Raw genomic sequence first — 14,454 nt, 5'->3', positions numbered from 1 at the left:
TCTGTTTCTCTGCTCTTTTAACTTGCCCTTTTTCCCATTGTTATATTTATTCTTTGTTGAAGACTAATTTATCATATAATTACAGGTTTATTTCTACATTTTCTATTCTATTGATGTATTTTTATGCCAGTGCCATATTGTTTTAGTTACTACGACTCTATAACAGAACTTGAAATCTGGAATGGTGATACCTCCAGTTTTTTTCTTTCTCAAGACTGCCTGGGCCATTTGGGGTCTTTTACAGTTCCACACAAATTTTAGGGCTGTCTGTTCTAGTTTCATGAAAAATGGTAACATATATTCTGCTAGGGGCTGCATTCGGTCCACGCACTGCTTCAGGCCGCGCAGACATGTTAACAGGATTTGTTCTTTCAGTTCAGGAGCACGGGTGTTCTTCCACTTCTTTGGGTCGTTTTGAATTTCTTTCATCCAGTGTTTTGTAATTCTCAGAGTATAGGCCTTTCACCTCTTAAGTTTATTATGAGATATTTTATTGTTTTGGGTGCAATTATAAAAGGGATTTAAAATTTTTTTTGCTGCTTCATTTTTAGTGTCTAGGAATGCAATAGATTTCTCTACACTGACTTTGTATTATGTGACTTCACTGAATTCATTTCTCAGTTCTAGTGGTTTTTGGGGGGCCCAAATATGATCATGTCCTCTGCAAAGACTGGGAGTTTTACTTCTCCCTCACTAGTTCGGAAGCCTTGTATTTTGTTGTTGTCTCACTGCTGTGGCGAGGACTCCAGCACTAATGGTGAATAAAGGCAGTGAGTGGACATCTCTTATTCCTGACCTTACGGGAAAAGCTGTTTTTCACCACTGAGTATGATGTTAGCTGTGGATTTGTCATATAAGGCCTTGATTATGTTAAGGTATATTCCTTCTAGACCTACTCTGTTGAGGGTTTTTATCATGAATGGATGTTATAGTTTGTCAGTGCTGTTTTCTGCATCTATTGAAATGATAATATGGTTCTGCTGTTTTGTGAATACTGACATCCCCACCCCCCCCCCCGCCCGGCCTCCTGGAATTAGGAGTAGTAGCTTTCAGTGTCTTGTTAGGTTTGGTTTGCTAATATTTTGTTGAGGATTTTTTGCATCTGTATTCATCCAAGATATTAGCTTATAGTTCTTTTTGTGGTGTCTTTATCTGGTTTTGGTATCACAGTGATACTGGCCTCACAGAATGAATTTGGTAGTTTTCCTTCCTCTTCTATTTTCTGGAATAAAAGTTTGAGAAAAGGTATTAATTCTTCTTTAAATGTTTGGAAGAATTTGCCTGTGAATCTGTCTCATCTCGGACTTTCATTTTTGAGGGCAGTTTTTTATTACAGATTCAATTTCATGGAAGTTAATCCAAATACATGAAGGTACAGAACATGTTACTGAAGAAGAAAAACAAAATCACACGGATGACAGTCCAGAATCTTCGGGATGCGGCAGAAGTGCTTCTAATAGGGAAGTATACAGCAATACAAGCCTACCTCAAGAGGCAAGAAAAACCTTAAACCTAACCTTACACCTAAAGGAAATAAACACAGCAGAAGGAAAGAAATAGTAAAGATCAGAAATGAAGGATATGGAAACTAAAAAAACAACAGAACAGCTCAATGAGACCAGAAACTGTTTCTTTGAAAAACTGATAAATCTCTAGTCACACTCATTTAAAAAAAAAAAAAAAAAAAAAGACCCAAGTTAACAAAGTAATGAAAGAGGAGAAGTAACAACTGTAACAGACTATGAAAACCTAGATGCCCACAAATTAGACATCTTAGAAGAAATGGGACAAATTCCTAGAAACACATAACCTACCAAAACTGAAGCAGGAATAAAAAATTTGAACAGACCGATGACCAGCAATGAAACTGAATCAGTAATCTGAATTCGGATTTCTGAGGACGGATCTTGACCTCTGTACCTAATGCCTACTTAGCAACTCTACCTGGATGACTCACAGGCAGCTTTAGTGGAAATTATCCAAACTCACAGACTTTCAGCATTAAGTTCACACAGTTCAAGCTAAAGAATGGTGCTGTGACCTCGCTTACTGGCTCACTAGCCAAACCCAGGTGTCCCGCTCATCATGTGATACACACATGGTGGTCTGCACACAGATCAGAGACCCTAACACAAGAAGAGCAGACAAAAAGTCCCACATAAATCATCAAAAGGACCCTTTATTTTAATGTCAATAGTACCATAATTCATCAAAATAATTTATAATAGTTAACTGCCTCTTAAATATATAATCTTATAAAGGAGGTCCTCTGAAGTTAAAAGTAATGTGGATTCAGTCTGTTTAAAATTATTTAGGACATGATAATATAAGTAAAAAAAAAAATTTGTTTCCTATGAAGTCCTTCTAAAAAAAGGAAATCATGACAAGTTTCTGATCAGACAAATGCCATTCCATTATTAAAGGGATTAAAAAGCATAAATAAGTTTGAACAGAAATGTCAATTTCCTGGGTTTGTCCTCTGTGCAAACCTGACCCTTTATAGAGTTAAAATTGTATCCTAATTTCTCACCATCAGTAAGAAATTCCTTAGCAGCTCAGAAGTGATGTTAATGTCTTGGTAAAACAGATTCCCTCACTTTCTGATGACCACCTGTGCGCCAGTCTCTAGTATATCTGTGTCTTATCCTCTCAAAAATGGTTCTACTTAATCAGGAAATCATTTCAGGGATTTTCTTGTAACCAGCAACTTCTCAAGCCTCACAGCTCACAGCGGAGGTGAACCCTGATGAATTACCATGCTGACCGCCGCCTGCTACATCCGCTTAACCTTCCAGATGCCACTGTTGTGAGGAAGAGCCATCGCAGATTGCCATCGCAACATAGCCTTTGTGACTCAGTGGATCGACCACTCTCAGGCACTGTCCAACTGACACCTGGTACAGCCGATTACTCTTCTGGAAAAAAAGTAGCAAGAAAAATATACCAACAATTACTTGCTTTAACTTAAAAGACTTTGCTGCCAGAATGTGGTAGAGAAGATAGATCCAGAAGACATGAGGACTAGCTCAGATGCTTTATTTAATGATACGACAAACTCAGAACTACTGTCAGGTAAACTAGGAGGGCATCTGCCATGCTCCCCCCTTAGCTCCACCTGCTTCCTCACGCGCTCCCATCCTCCCCAGCAAGCTCCTCACCCCGAAGGTCCACTGCTGGGATCCTCCCGACCCGTGGCACTTCATGAGTCGTGGTGGGTCTGACGAGCGAGTTTCTGACATATCCAGGCAAAGGAGGTTATTTAAAACCAACTCGTGCTCTTCATTATAAATCCAAATCTGAGGAAGAGAATCAAAGATCAGAACTCCAAGGTCCTCTTCAGATTTGAAATTTGAGCTGCGCCCCCGGTCACCTATCCGTGGGAGAAGACTGGGGTTACTCCACGTGGTCTCAGAAAGCAGGGAGAGACCCGCAAACCTGAGTCACGTGCGGGCAGCCTCAGCTCAGTCACCTGAAAATGGAATGAATGAATGAACAGACACAGGAAAAGGAAGTGTAATCCCAGGAAGAAACTGAAACAGTGGTTAACTTTTGTTCGTTGAATTTAACGGACTCCGTTAACTGAGCACGTGACTGGAGACCTTTCCAGTTCTAGCATCTCACAATCCCACGGTGCTCCCCATCCCTAGGCAGCACAGCCTGTCCGCGCAGACATGCCTCACCTGGGCCGCGCCGACACGCAGAAGCCCATACACACGTCATCCTGGGAAAGTTCTACTCTAACCCCAGATCACCACAGCATTTAGGCTGAGCTGATGATTTCCTCGGAGGGCCCAGAAATGGGGTTTTTTCTTTAGATGTGCAGATCTTTCAGGACAGTCTTCTCTGTCTCCCAGATTATTTTCAGAAACAAAGGCCTAAAACTGGCTGAACGGGACAAGAGTGAGGAATAACTTATTCTCCAAACTGCACCTTCACTAAATCCATAAGGAATACAATTTCAACTCTGAATTATTTTAGTCATTAGTATTTCTACCTCCAGGCCCAAAATTTATGTGCACTGTCTCCATTAACATGAAGAGTTCTATAAATAGAACTTTCTGCAACGATGTTCATGTTTTATAACCTGTGTTGTCCAACATGAGGAAACACATAATTTATTTCATTGTAATTAAATGTAAAGAGCTCCGTGTGGCTGGTGGTTACAGTATCAGTTCAGATCTACCTGATCCCAACAAACAGGAGCGTGTAACTCCATTTCCTCAAACTTCTCCCATTTTCTGGAACAAAGCTCAGTGATCTCATGTAACCAAAGCCAGCGAGGCGGCAGTCCAGCTGGACATTTTGGTGTCCGCGAGTCTGATACCTCTCAGACCCAGACACTGCACAGAACCCCTTCTAAGTCCTATTTTCTGGTGTGGATGACATCTTCCATCCTTTGCAAGCTTCCCTAGAAACAGAGGGTCTTCTATGAAATTTCAGAGAACACACGTGGTCTATCCATTTTAGTCCTGACTGGGGCCACCCCGGCACGCAAGTGGGAATGAAAATCCCCTCCCTGTGACGTGCTCAGACCTCAGAGGCATGCGGTTTCACAACCAGGGGATTAGACTTCCGTCAAATACAAGTCAGTTTGAAATTACTGTTCCAAACTCTCCTAAGTTTTTAGCTTATTTTTAAGCCTACTTTAACACCACTGGAAAGATTACATGAGAACAGGTTATGTGAATGAAATAAACTGTTTTTTGTTATGGTTTCTTCTGATGAGATTACTAAAACTCAGAGAAATTTGATTTCAGAGAAAACTCTACTGAAGATACTAATTCATTTCCTGCATTAATGGGCCTGCCCTTCCTTTGCCACTTTAAAAAAATTTTATTTATTTATTTGACAGAGAGAGAGATCACAAGTAGGCAGGCAGGGTGGGATGTGGGAAGAAGGCTCCCTGCTGAGCAGAGATCCTGCGGGGCTTGATCCCAGGACCCTGAGATCATGACCTGAGCCGAAGGCAGAGGCTTAACCCACTGAGCCACCCAGGTGCCCCTCCTTTGCCACTTTTGACATGCTGTGTGACTGCAGAGTACAAAGGATGCTTCTAACACACAGGAGCAAAGGTAGGAAAAATATACAAAGGACACAAAGTCATTCCATGTCAGCTAAGGAAAGTCAAGAGTAAAATCTCCAGGGTTTTCCAAACCTCCCTCCCTCCTCAGGGACCACCCCAAGTTCCCTTCACTGAAGGACACTTTCCAAGGACCGACCGGCTGAGCCCGGGGTCATGCATGACTCACCTGACTTGGGTCACTGTAGTCACATGCTTTAAGCACCACCAGGCCTCCTTTCTGACTTGGACGGCCCTGGGCCACCAGACACTTGTTGGTCTGGAGGTGATAGAGCTGTAAAAGGAGAGATTGCTCTTAGCAGAAGATACCTTAGAGTGCTAGATAATGTGAATACATTACTCCAAAGCTGTGAATTTAAAAAACAGAAGCATTTTTTAATTCCTAAATTCTAGCTTCACTACATAGGATATCACAATAGACTTCAAGGTTATAGGTAATGTTAACAATATATGTAAGCAGTGTCACGTAGAAATTCTACCTAAAGATACAGGTTTACTAATCTACTATAGGGGAGGAAGGAAATTAAAATATCTCAGCCCTGAAGAACCTTCAAATGAAATCGAGAAAGTAAGAATAGAAGGTACAAACGAGACAGTACATAGCTGAATGTGAGGAACACAGATTAGGAACTGAGTATCCAGCCTGGGTAAAGGACTGGTGCGTGAAAGGAGCTTGGACGTGCAAGGGAAGGATGATGGAAAGGGTTTCCACTACATGGACAAACACCAGTTCTGTCCATTTTTACTTAAGAAGAAAACACCTTGACTTTGTTTGTAATCTCATAAAAAGATGGGGAAAGCTCTGTAGCTGAAGAGTCACGGAGGAAAGCTGCCATCGTGAAAGATCCTACGGGGCGCCGCCTTCTTAACACAAAAGAAGAGAAAACCCCACAACCATCAGAGTATCTACTTTCAGAAAGAGTAGCTTACTTTCAGAAAGCAGATTCTAAGAAATGACTCAGGAAAAAGGTATGATTTTATGACTAGATCCCTAAAATTTAAATGTGATAAAGAACTGTGAACAAAGTCCTTCAGAAACAAAAGGGAACACGTACAGAGATGTGGCAGGCTGCGGGCTTTCTGCGCAGCTCAGATGACCGCTCGGCCCCCTGGGTGTGAGCCGTAAGGCTGTGCCACCATCTTCCACTTGCTCTCTGGGGTCGGTTCCCAGAGCTTTGGCCCAACGGAAGAGACCAGCCCCATTTCTCCTTTTGTTTTCCTTTTGGGACTTGGTTCTGCCAAACGAGTTTCATACTGACTTATAGCGCCTTTACCGGTCTGTTCCTATTTATATCCACCCTCTTGCAAGCTAGCATGTAACTTACAGAAGTCACGCACTCTTTAAGGATGTTAATAGTAACAGCAGAGATACTAACATTTCTAAAGTCTTAATACCTGAGTGGAGGAAGGTCCCACCCAAAGAACACAACAGAAGCAAGCTAAAGTCTATCACTGAAATGATACTCTAAGTCTAAAATGTCATTTACGCAATCATATAACTTTTCATGAAATACTTTGATATTACTTCCTTACCCTTCCACGCTGAAGGACTTTGGGGCGTTTTGGCCCTCTATTGATAAAAATGGGTTGCTGGGGTTTGGCGTTGGGCCCGGATATCTGCATCTCTGGGTAAATATTATCCAGATACCATTTAAATGATTTACAACCCAACTTCTTCCTCAATTCAACACGCTCACTGATATTTCCATAGCTTTTGGTCCTCAGATCAGGTCTTAAGGAAAAATACTGCTCCTAAATTTTAAAAAGAAAAAGGAAAAATAAGAGAACAGGTTTTTTGCTTAAAATGAGTATTATCAGCAAATTATTTTTCATGCCAGTGTTTTCTTGATATTGCCGAAAAATGTCAGTATAAACTTTTCACACAACTGGGTCCATCACTGACAATATGACATCTTAAATTCTAAGATACGTCCCTATTTCAGAAATGACAAAACATGTAAAATGTGATCTCAGAATCAATGAGGCAGGCGACGTGTGAGGCCGGCAGTTCTCGGACTCCGTCAGGATTCTGGAGTGTCAAAGATAATTGATTATTGGGTCCAAGGAGCTTCTGTTTGTGTGAGTTTATCTACTGGTATTTACCATATGGAAAGTTAAAACATTTAATTTGTTAAAAATAACTCACTACCTATCAACATAAATGTGCTCTGAAGAGCAACAAAAAATGTAGTGAGAACAGTGACATTGCTTTACAGTTTTACAAATCTTTTCAATGTTTGGCTAAAAAGAAAGCTGAACTCTCATTTCTGCATGTGAACCTGTTACTGTCATGTTTGGTTAAACAGATTTTTAAAAATTGAGTGTATGAAAATATATAGTTTAAAATGCAAGGGATATTTTAATAGTTTCAGAGAATTATGACTATTCTTTTTTGATATATTTTTTAAAGATTTTGTCAGAGTACAAGCCAGGGAGCAGGAGAGGGAGAAGCAGACCCTCCGCATAGCAAGGAGCCCGATGCGGGGCTCGATCCAGGGACCCTGAGATCATGACCTGAGCCAAAGGCAGACGTTTAACCAACTGAGCCATCCAGGCTCCCCTCTTTGATATTTTACCAAAAACTCTAACTCTTCATATTCCACACTGTAACTAACCTTTAAATTGTATCACTGAGCTTTTTGTAAGTCGCATTAAAATCTACTGCTCTATCCGGCTCTCTGAATGGATCTTTTCCCCAACCAAGATTTCTATACCATCATACTTTAGTCATTTGGAAAACACTGCTCCCTGGGTGGTGAAGTTCCAAATATTGACAAACGTCACTATATAATATAAAAAGTTATATTCATAAATATTCCTAATCTCATCAAAAGAGCATTCAAGTACTGGAAGCCATCAAGCTCCCAGGGATCGATACGAGTTTTCCACTTGCAACAAATGCTGTCAGTTGAAGTGAGAGGCTCAGCTGGTTCATTTTTGAGAATGTGTGCCAAATGTCCAAATATAAATAACCATGGTTTGTGGTTTGTGAGCCATTCTTTTACATAAAAAGTACTCCGTGGAGAAAAGTGACTAGTTAACTCACAACTACACGCAGCTCAAACAACTGCACGCATTTTCCCTTGAAAACAACCACGTGTTTCAGTCTACAGCAAAAGGTGCTTTCTGCGCACTCAGCGTGTCTCACAGCACTCGGAGCACGAGATCTAACACCATGATTTCTACGACTCAGCTGCTTTTGCAGCATCAGTGCAAGGTCAACAAGGGGAAAATGGCAAATACTGTGCTATCTGCCTATGACAACAGCTTTGCCCTGCTAAACATTTACATGGATCTGGGAACCACTTTCTGAGAGCTGCTGGGAGACAGTGTGACTCAAAGCTGAGGAACACGGAGAACAAGCCTGGACTCTAGACGAGGGAGAAGGGAGGAAACATGCAGTGTGGCAGACGCATGACCACAAGCCCCCATTTCTGCTACCCATGCAGTGATCTTCTCCCGACAGCACACACCTCCATGCCCAGTGCATTTCCCAAAACCTAACACAGAGCCTGGTATACAGTAGACACTCAAATGCACGTTTAAAAAAATTAATTGTACACAAATGTTCACAGTAGCATTTCTCATAACTCATGAATGGATAAAATGTGTAATCACACAATGGAATATTATTTGGCAATAAAAAAGGAATGAAGTAATGCTACATGGTACCCATATGGATGAACCTGAAAACAGTATGCTTACTAAGGTGGTCACAAAAGACCATGTGTTGTAGGATTCCATTTGTAGGAAGGTCCAGAATAGGCAAATCTAGAGAGTCAGGAGGTAGACTAGTAGTTGTCTGGGGCTGTAGGAGATGAGGGGGTGATGGCTGAAGGATACAGAGTTTCTTGTTGGGGGTGATAAAATGACTTGTGAATTATCCCTCAATAAAGATGTTACAAAGGAAATATCACAGCAGAAAGAGAAAGTGCTACTACACGTGCAGAGCCTAGCGGGGAAAGTGGAGAGACTGGGACACAGTGAAGCCCAAGGAGCAAAGAAAAGGAGCCACGTTCTGTGGGAGTCAGAGGAATAAAGACACTGACGAGAATTTCTTATGTTGGCTGTATTTCCTATTACAGAGTGGTCATTTGGAAAATTAGAAGACGGGTCACAACAAAAAATGGGAGGAAAAGAATATACAAAAGGGATGGCCCTGAAGCATAGATTGTCCCACAGAAATGTGCCAGAGTGAAAAGGCAGGTAACCAGAGCTGTCTGCAAAGGAGCTAGAGCCGAGCAGACCCTTCCAGCAAAGCAACTTAATCTCACCTTGTATTCATCCAACCAAACATGCGCCAGCCTCAAGGAGTTGTGGGTCATGGTGTCCTGGCCTTCAGGAGAACCATACGGTCGCCTTTTTCGGAAAATGTGTCCGACTCTAGAGCAAGGGATGATGAAGAGTTTACCTCCACACATCCAAATCTGGTCAGAAGCAAAATATGTATTAATAGTTGCCTTACACTGCTATGAAATCAATGTATGCGTTTTCATGAAATTAATCTTTATCAGATAGGTGTTTGTGAGACTTTTCAAGATGTTTTATGTAACTACCAAATACAAGAAAGCGAAAGGGTACATTAAAAAAATTATATCTTTATGATTAAAAAGAGACTAAATTCTAAAATAGCGTACCATTCTTTTACCACCCTGTGTCTAAAATCACACTTACCATGTACTTTGCTGTTTTAACAGATCAAGGAATTTGATCCTCAGGACTTAGGGACAAAGAATGATTACTGGCTGATCCTCTAATCTCATTACTGGTACTTTCTCAAAACATGTATATATATAGAGAGAAATAAATATACTGAATAACTCTAGATTAAGATTCAAAAGATCTCAGTTCTTGTGTAAATTTTGCCCTTGGCCATCTGGGTTATTTTATATAGTTATATTTTAGTTTTTGTGGAACTCCATTACCTTATATCCAAAGGAAGACTGAACAATATCTTATTTCTTTCAACTTTAAAATTCTAAAGATTATGTATGAAAAACTACCTTTTTTTAAAACGCTATAGTCAATACATTGTAAAAATACAAAATGATACACGCACAACATACTGCAGTATTGTGGATGGGGTTTCTGCTATGGAGCCCCAGAGCCGGGAGGTGGGGAGTGAGGACATCAGCTGGTATGGAGAAGTCCGAGTTCTTTCCCTTGCCCTCATTCTGCCCCTTGCAAAGACTGTCTTCCACTTCCATAGTTCCCTGAGTCCCAGACCCCACCCATACCACCATCTTTCCAACTTCAGCAGTTGGAGAGGAGATTAATTCCTTTCTCGGGTTGGAGGGACTTGTATATATAAAGTATTCTGCTAGCTACTTCTGAAAGTGGAATGGGAGCTATTAATAATTTTCCTGGGAGAACAGGTGTGAACCAGGACAGTCTTGAGCAATCAGGGACATCTGATCACCCTAATATATATGTCCAGGGTTAGCAAGTAAGATTCATAAACTGGCAAAGAACAAAACTCTACCGCAAATGCACATTTAGACATCTGAAATTATACCCAACCATTCATTACAACCTTCCCTTTTAAATTCTTACAAGGCTGCTTAAATACTTTCCACACTTTGAATGGATATTATCCCCATCACGGATTATGATAAAGTAGCCTTCATTAAAGACAATTTGTTAACAAAGATAATCAAAGAGAACTTACAGAAAATAAGAGATCGTAGATGAAAATTATATTCCACTACACAGAGTTAAACATGAAAAAATTACCCGAAATGATATTTCTAAATTTTCTCCTCCCCAGATATCCATGCCACTGTCATACTGTCCAAGTTCATTGAAATAGTGTCTATTCATGGCGAACAATCCTCCGGCCATTGTAGGTGACCTAGAAAAGGAAAAAATTACTGTACCAATTGTAGAGAGCCAATTATCTACCATCTTTGTTATTTAAAAAATTCAGTGTACCCTTGGAACATCTCTAATAAAGACCAGATTAACTATTATGAAACATTTTATCTAACATCAGGGAATGAGCTGGGCCCCATAACTGAATTTTCTAGATGCCAATGATATACTAGATGTCTGGGAAATGAAGGCTACTTTTCTAAGCATCAAAAATACTTTATAAATTACAACACTGTTACTAGAAATACACTTGATTTGAATTAATTCCTTCTGACAGTCTCACAGAACAGTGGGATAAAAACTGGACTCCAGGGCCTATCAAGTAGAGACCAGATGAACTCTGACTTAGACCAGTAGTTCTCAAAATGGGATGATTTTGTCCCCAAGCGAACACTTTCATTAATGTCCACAAACATTTTTAGCGGCTGCAATGGAGTGGTTGGGGTGGGGGAGGGTTTCTACTCACAACTCATGGTCTGAAGCCAAGCACACTACCGCATACTCTAAAACGCACAAGAGAGAGCCCACAACAGAGAAGTATCTGGCCCCAAACGTCAATACTGCCAAGACTGAGATGGTTAATGAGAGAAGCTGAAGGAGACTGGCCCTCAGACAGACACATGCTCAGCTTCCAGCTGTCTCACTTCCTGAAACTGAACTAAGGCGATGGTGTCTTTCAGCATCCCAAGCTCCCTGTTAGAAGGGAAGCACAACTTATCTGCAGGGAGGAAAGCGCCATCTCAGGTATGAATGTATTTCCTTAATTTTTCATGACAGTGTCTGCCCCCAAACAAAAGTAAATAAGCAACCAAACAAATAAATAACCAGGCAATTAGGAAGATAAACCACATGAAAGAAGAGAATCTACAAGAGGAACAAATGTGCAGGGGTTTCAAATAATGCAGTTATCAGGCGGAGACTTCAAAATAACCACTCAAAATATGCAAGGATAAAAGACAAGATGCAAAATTTGGCAGACAGATATGGTCAAAAAAGAAACCAAATTTATGCATATCTGAAAAACCCTTCTGACAAAGACAGAAGAACTTCTGCTTACTTGTGATCTGTCAAATAAATAAATAAATAAATAAATAAATAAATAAAATCTTTAAAAAAAATAAAGACAGAGATCACAAGTAGGTGGAGAGGCAGGCAGAGAGAGAGGAAGAGAAGCAGGCTCCCTGCTGAGCAGAGAATCCCATGCGGCGCTGGATCCCAGGACCCTGAGATCATGACCTGAGCCAAAGGCAGAGGCCTTAACCCACTGAACCACCCAGGCACCCCCAGAATCCCATTTTTAACAACCACAAAAAATACAAATTTTCCAGGCACACAGGAAAATTTACAAAAATTACTCATGTGCTTGGCCGTAAAGCAAATCTCACCAATTTTCAAAGAATTAAAATCATACAGAATATTTCTTAATCACAGTGTATACTAAGCTAGGAATACGTAATTATAAAATCCTCATATGTCTGGGAAATAATGAAGGTACTGTTAAATAACCTACAGGTCAGAAAAGCCATTACAATGAAAATATTCTGAAATAAATGACAGAAAATAGTACTTTGTGGGATGCAGCTAAAACCATAATTAGAAAGTTTATCTCCTTAAATGCATACATTAGGAAGGGAAAAAGGATGAAAAATTTAAAAAAATCTAAACATCCAACTTAAAAAGTTAGCAGCCTTGATATCCTAAAAGTGAGAGAGCGCACAGAAGAACGGAGAGAAGAGTGGGGGAAAGCGGCAGGAGGAGGAAGGAGTGCTTATGTCCTCGCGCACAAGGAGGCGGGTCAGACGGTGCTGTCACAGCCCACAGGCACGGCTCTCTCCGAGCGCCAGAAGGAACTATCGCTGCTGCAGAAACACCCATACTACTCCGCCACGCCGGAGAGCAGAAGACAGTGATATAAAGGAACAAAATTTTCACTTTTCCCACAGAAAGGACCTAAAATCAGTTTGACAGAGAAAAGAGGAATATGTTCATCTAGAGTGAAAGAAGCAAGACAGAAGACCCGAAATAAAAACAGTGTAAGAATTAGCTTCTGCGGAGGTGGACTGAGAACAGGGAGCAAAGAGGCAGTCAGTCACTCCTTGTCAAAAGTTGTTCTATACTATTTTGTTACTGAATACATGTTTGTGATTAAAAGCATTAAAAATTAAACGATGAAAACCAATGCCCATGAGGATGGTGAAACGGGCAAGACAGGCAGGACCACGAACACGGAGAGCAAGCAGCAGCCGGGCTACCGTCCTCCTGCGTGGCGCGTCCTTACCTTCTCACAGAGGACACCATGGACAGTCCGAGAGGACAAAATCAGAGTCACCGCTGTCTGCCTCCAATCACAGGACATGAGGCTGTAGAGACCAGAAACCCAAACAGTCCCCGGATGCAGCCCTGCCTGAGAGCGGGGAGGGGGGGGGGGGGGGGACGGGACCCGCCCAGGTTCTGACACTGAGCTTAGCAGAACTGCAGCGGATTCTCACACGAAGCCCGAGAGAGCAGAAGTCGGCCCCGCTCGGCCAGCAGACCACATCGGCCCCCAGGAACCAGCGGAGGTCTCCCCTCCACGTCTGGGTCAGGTGAAAGGAAGCTGGCAAGCCCCTACAGGCCAGCCGCAGAGCCACCTGATGTGCTGGGAAAACATCACCTCCTAAAGGTAGAGAGAGGCATGCCCTCCAACCTGTTTTCCTCTTGTAACGCGGGAGTAACAGCGCGGGTAACAGCACCATCTGTGGCATTAAAGAAAGACAATGGAAAACCACCCGACCTCCCCACCAACAGTAAACTGGGTAAGTTATGATATATTAACAGAACATGACCCTCTTTCAGTGCTATATAAAGCAGAGCCATACACTGTAACCCAGATGAGTTTTTTAAAGCAATATTGAGTAAAAGCAGCAAGGACAAAAGGAGTCCAATGGCTTCATTTTATATGAAGTCCAAGAACAGGCAAAACTAAACTATATTGTTTAGAGACGCACGCAGAGATGGTAAAACTACAGGAAAGTGAGGAAATGATCACCAGGTCAGGGTAATGACAGCTCTGGGGCCAGGGGCTGTGACCAGAGCAGGGATACAGGGGGCATCTGGATGCTGTGTCTTGACCTGGGTGGTAGCTACACAGGTGTTCATATTATAACCATGTATTAAATTGTGTGCATCATACATATATACGTATATATGTGTACTTTTTACATAATTTTGTCACAGGTAAAAAAAAAAAAAAAAAAAAAAGTCCAAAACAAAAAAAACCCTATAGGTCCAAGAATGTTAAAAAGTAGAAACACAGACAAACCTCTCCGAAATCCACATGAGAAATTTAAAACAAAAAATAGGGGCCCCTGGGTGGCTCAGAGGGTTAAAGCCTCTGCCTTTGGCTCAGGTCATGATCCCGGGGTCCTGGCATCAAGCCCCATATCAGGCTCTCTCCTTGGCGGGGAGCCTGCTTCCTCCTCTCTCTCTCTGCCTGCCTCTCTGCCTACTTGTGATCTCTGTCG

General features: G+C 41.6%; 1 protein-coding gene across 2 annotated transcripts in view; it reads right to left on the bottom strand.

Moving 5' to 3' along the window:
* Positions 1–2,159: 2,159 nt before the first annotated feature.
* LOC111154436 (polypeptide N-acetylgalactosaminyltransferase 11) overlaps positions 2,160–14,454 on the bottom strand; it is a 54,037-nt gene continuing 41,742 nt past the window's right edge. For both annotated transcript variants that reach the window (XM_022514036.1, XM_022514035.1), the window contains exons 7-12: positions 10,814–10,931; positions 9,355–9,507; positions 6,614–6,832; positions 5,250–5,354; positions 3,159–3,296; positions 2,160–2,915 (exon numbers count right to left, since the gene is read on the bottom strand). In XM_022514036.1, coding sequence (XP_022369744.1) covers positions 2,784–2,915; positions 3,159–3,296; positions 5,250–5,354; positions 6,614–6,832; positions 9,355–9,507; positions 10,814–10,931 — 865 coding nt within the window. In that variant the 3' untranslated portion in view covers positions 2,160–2,783. The remainder of the gene's footprint in view (positions 2,916–3,158; positions 3,297–5,249; positions 5,355–6,613; positions 6,833–9,354; positions 9,508–10,813; positions 10,932–14,454) is intronic.

The sequence above is a fragment of the Enhydra lutris genome, unplaced genomic scaffold, assembly GCF_002288905.1.
Source record: "Enhydra lutris kenyoni isolate GAN:26980312 unplaced genomic scaffold, ASM228890v2 scaffoldscaffold37, whole genome shotgun sequence".
Taxonomy (NCBI): Eukaryota; Metazoa; Chordata; class Mammalia; order Carnivora; family Mustelidae; genus Enhydra; species Enhydra lutris.
The sequence above is the reverse complement of the archived record's forward strand: the minus strand, read 5'-3'. Positions and strand labels throughout refer to the sequence as shown.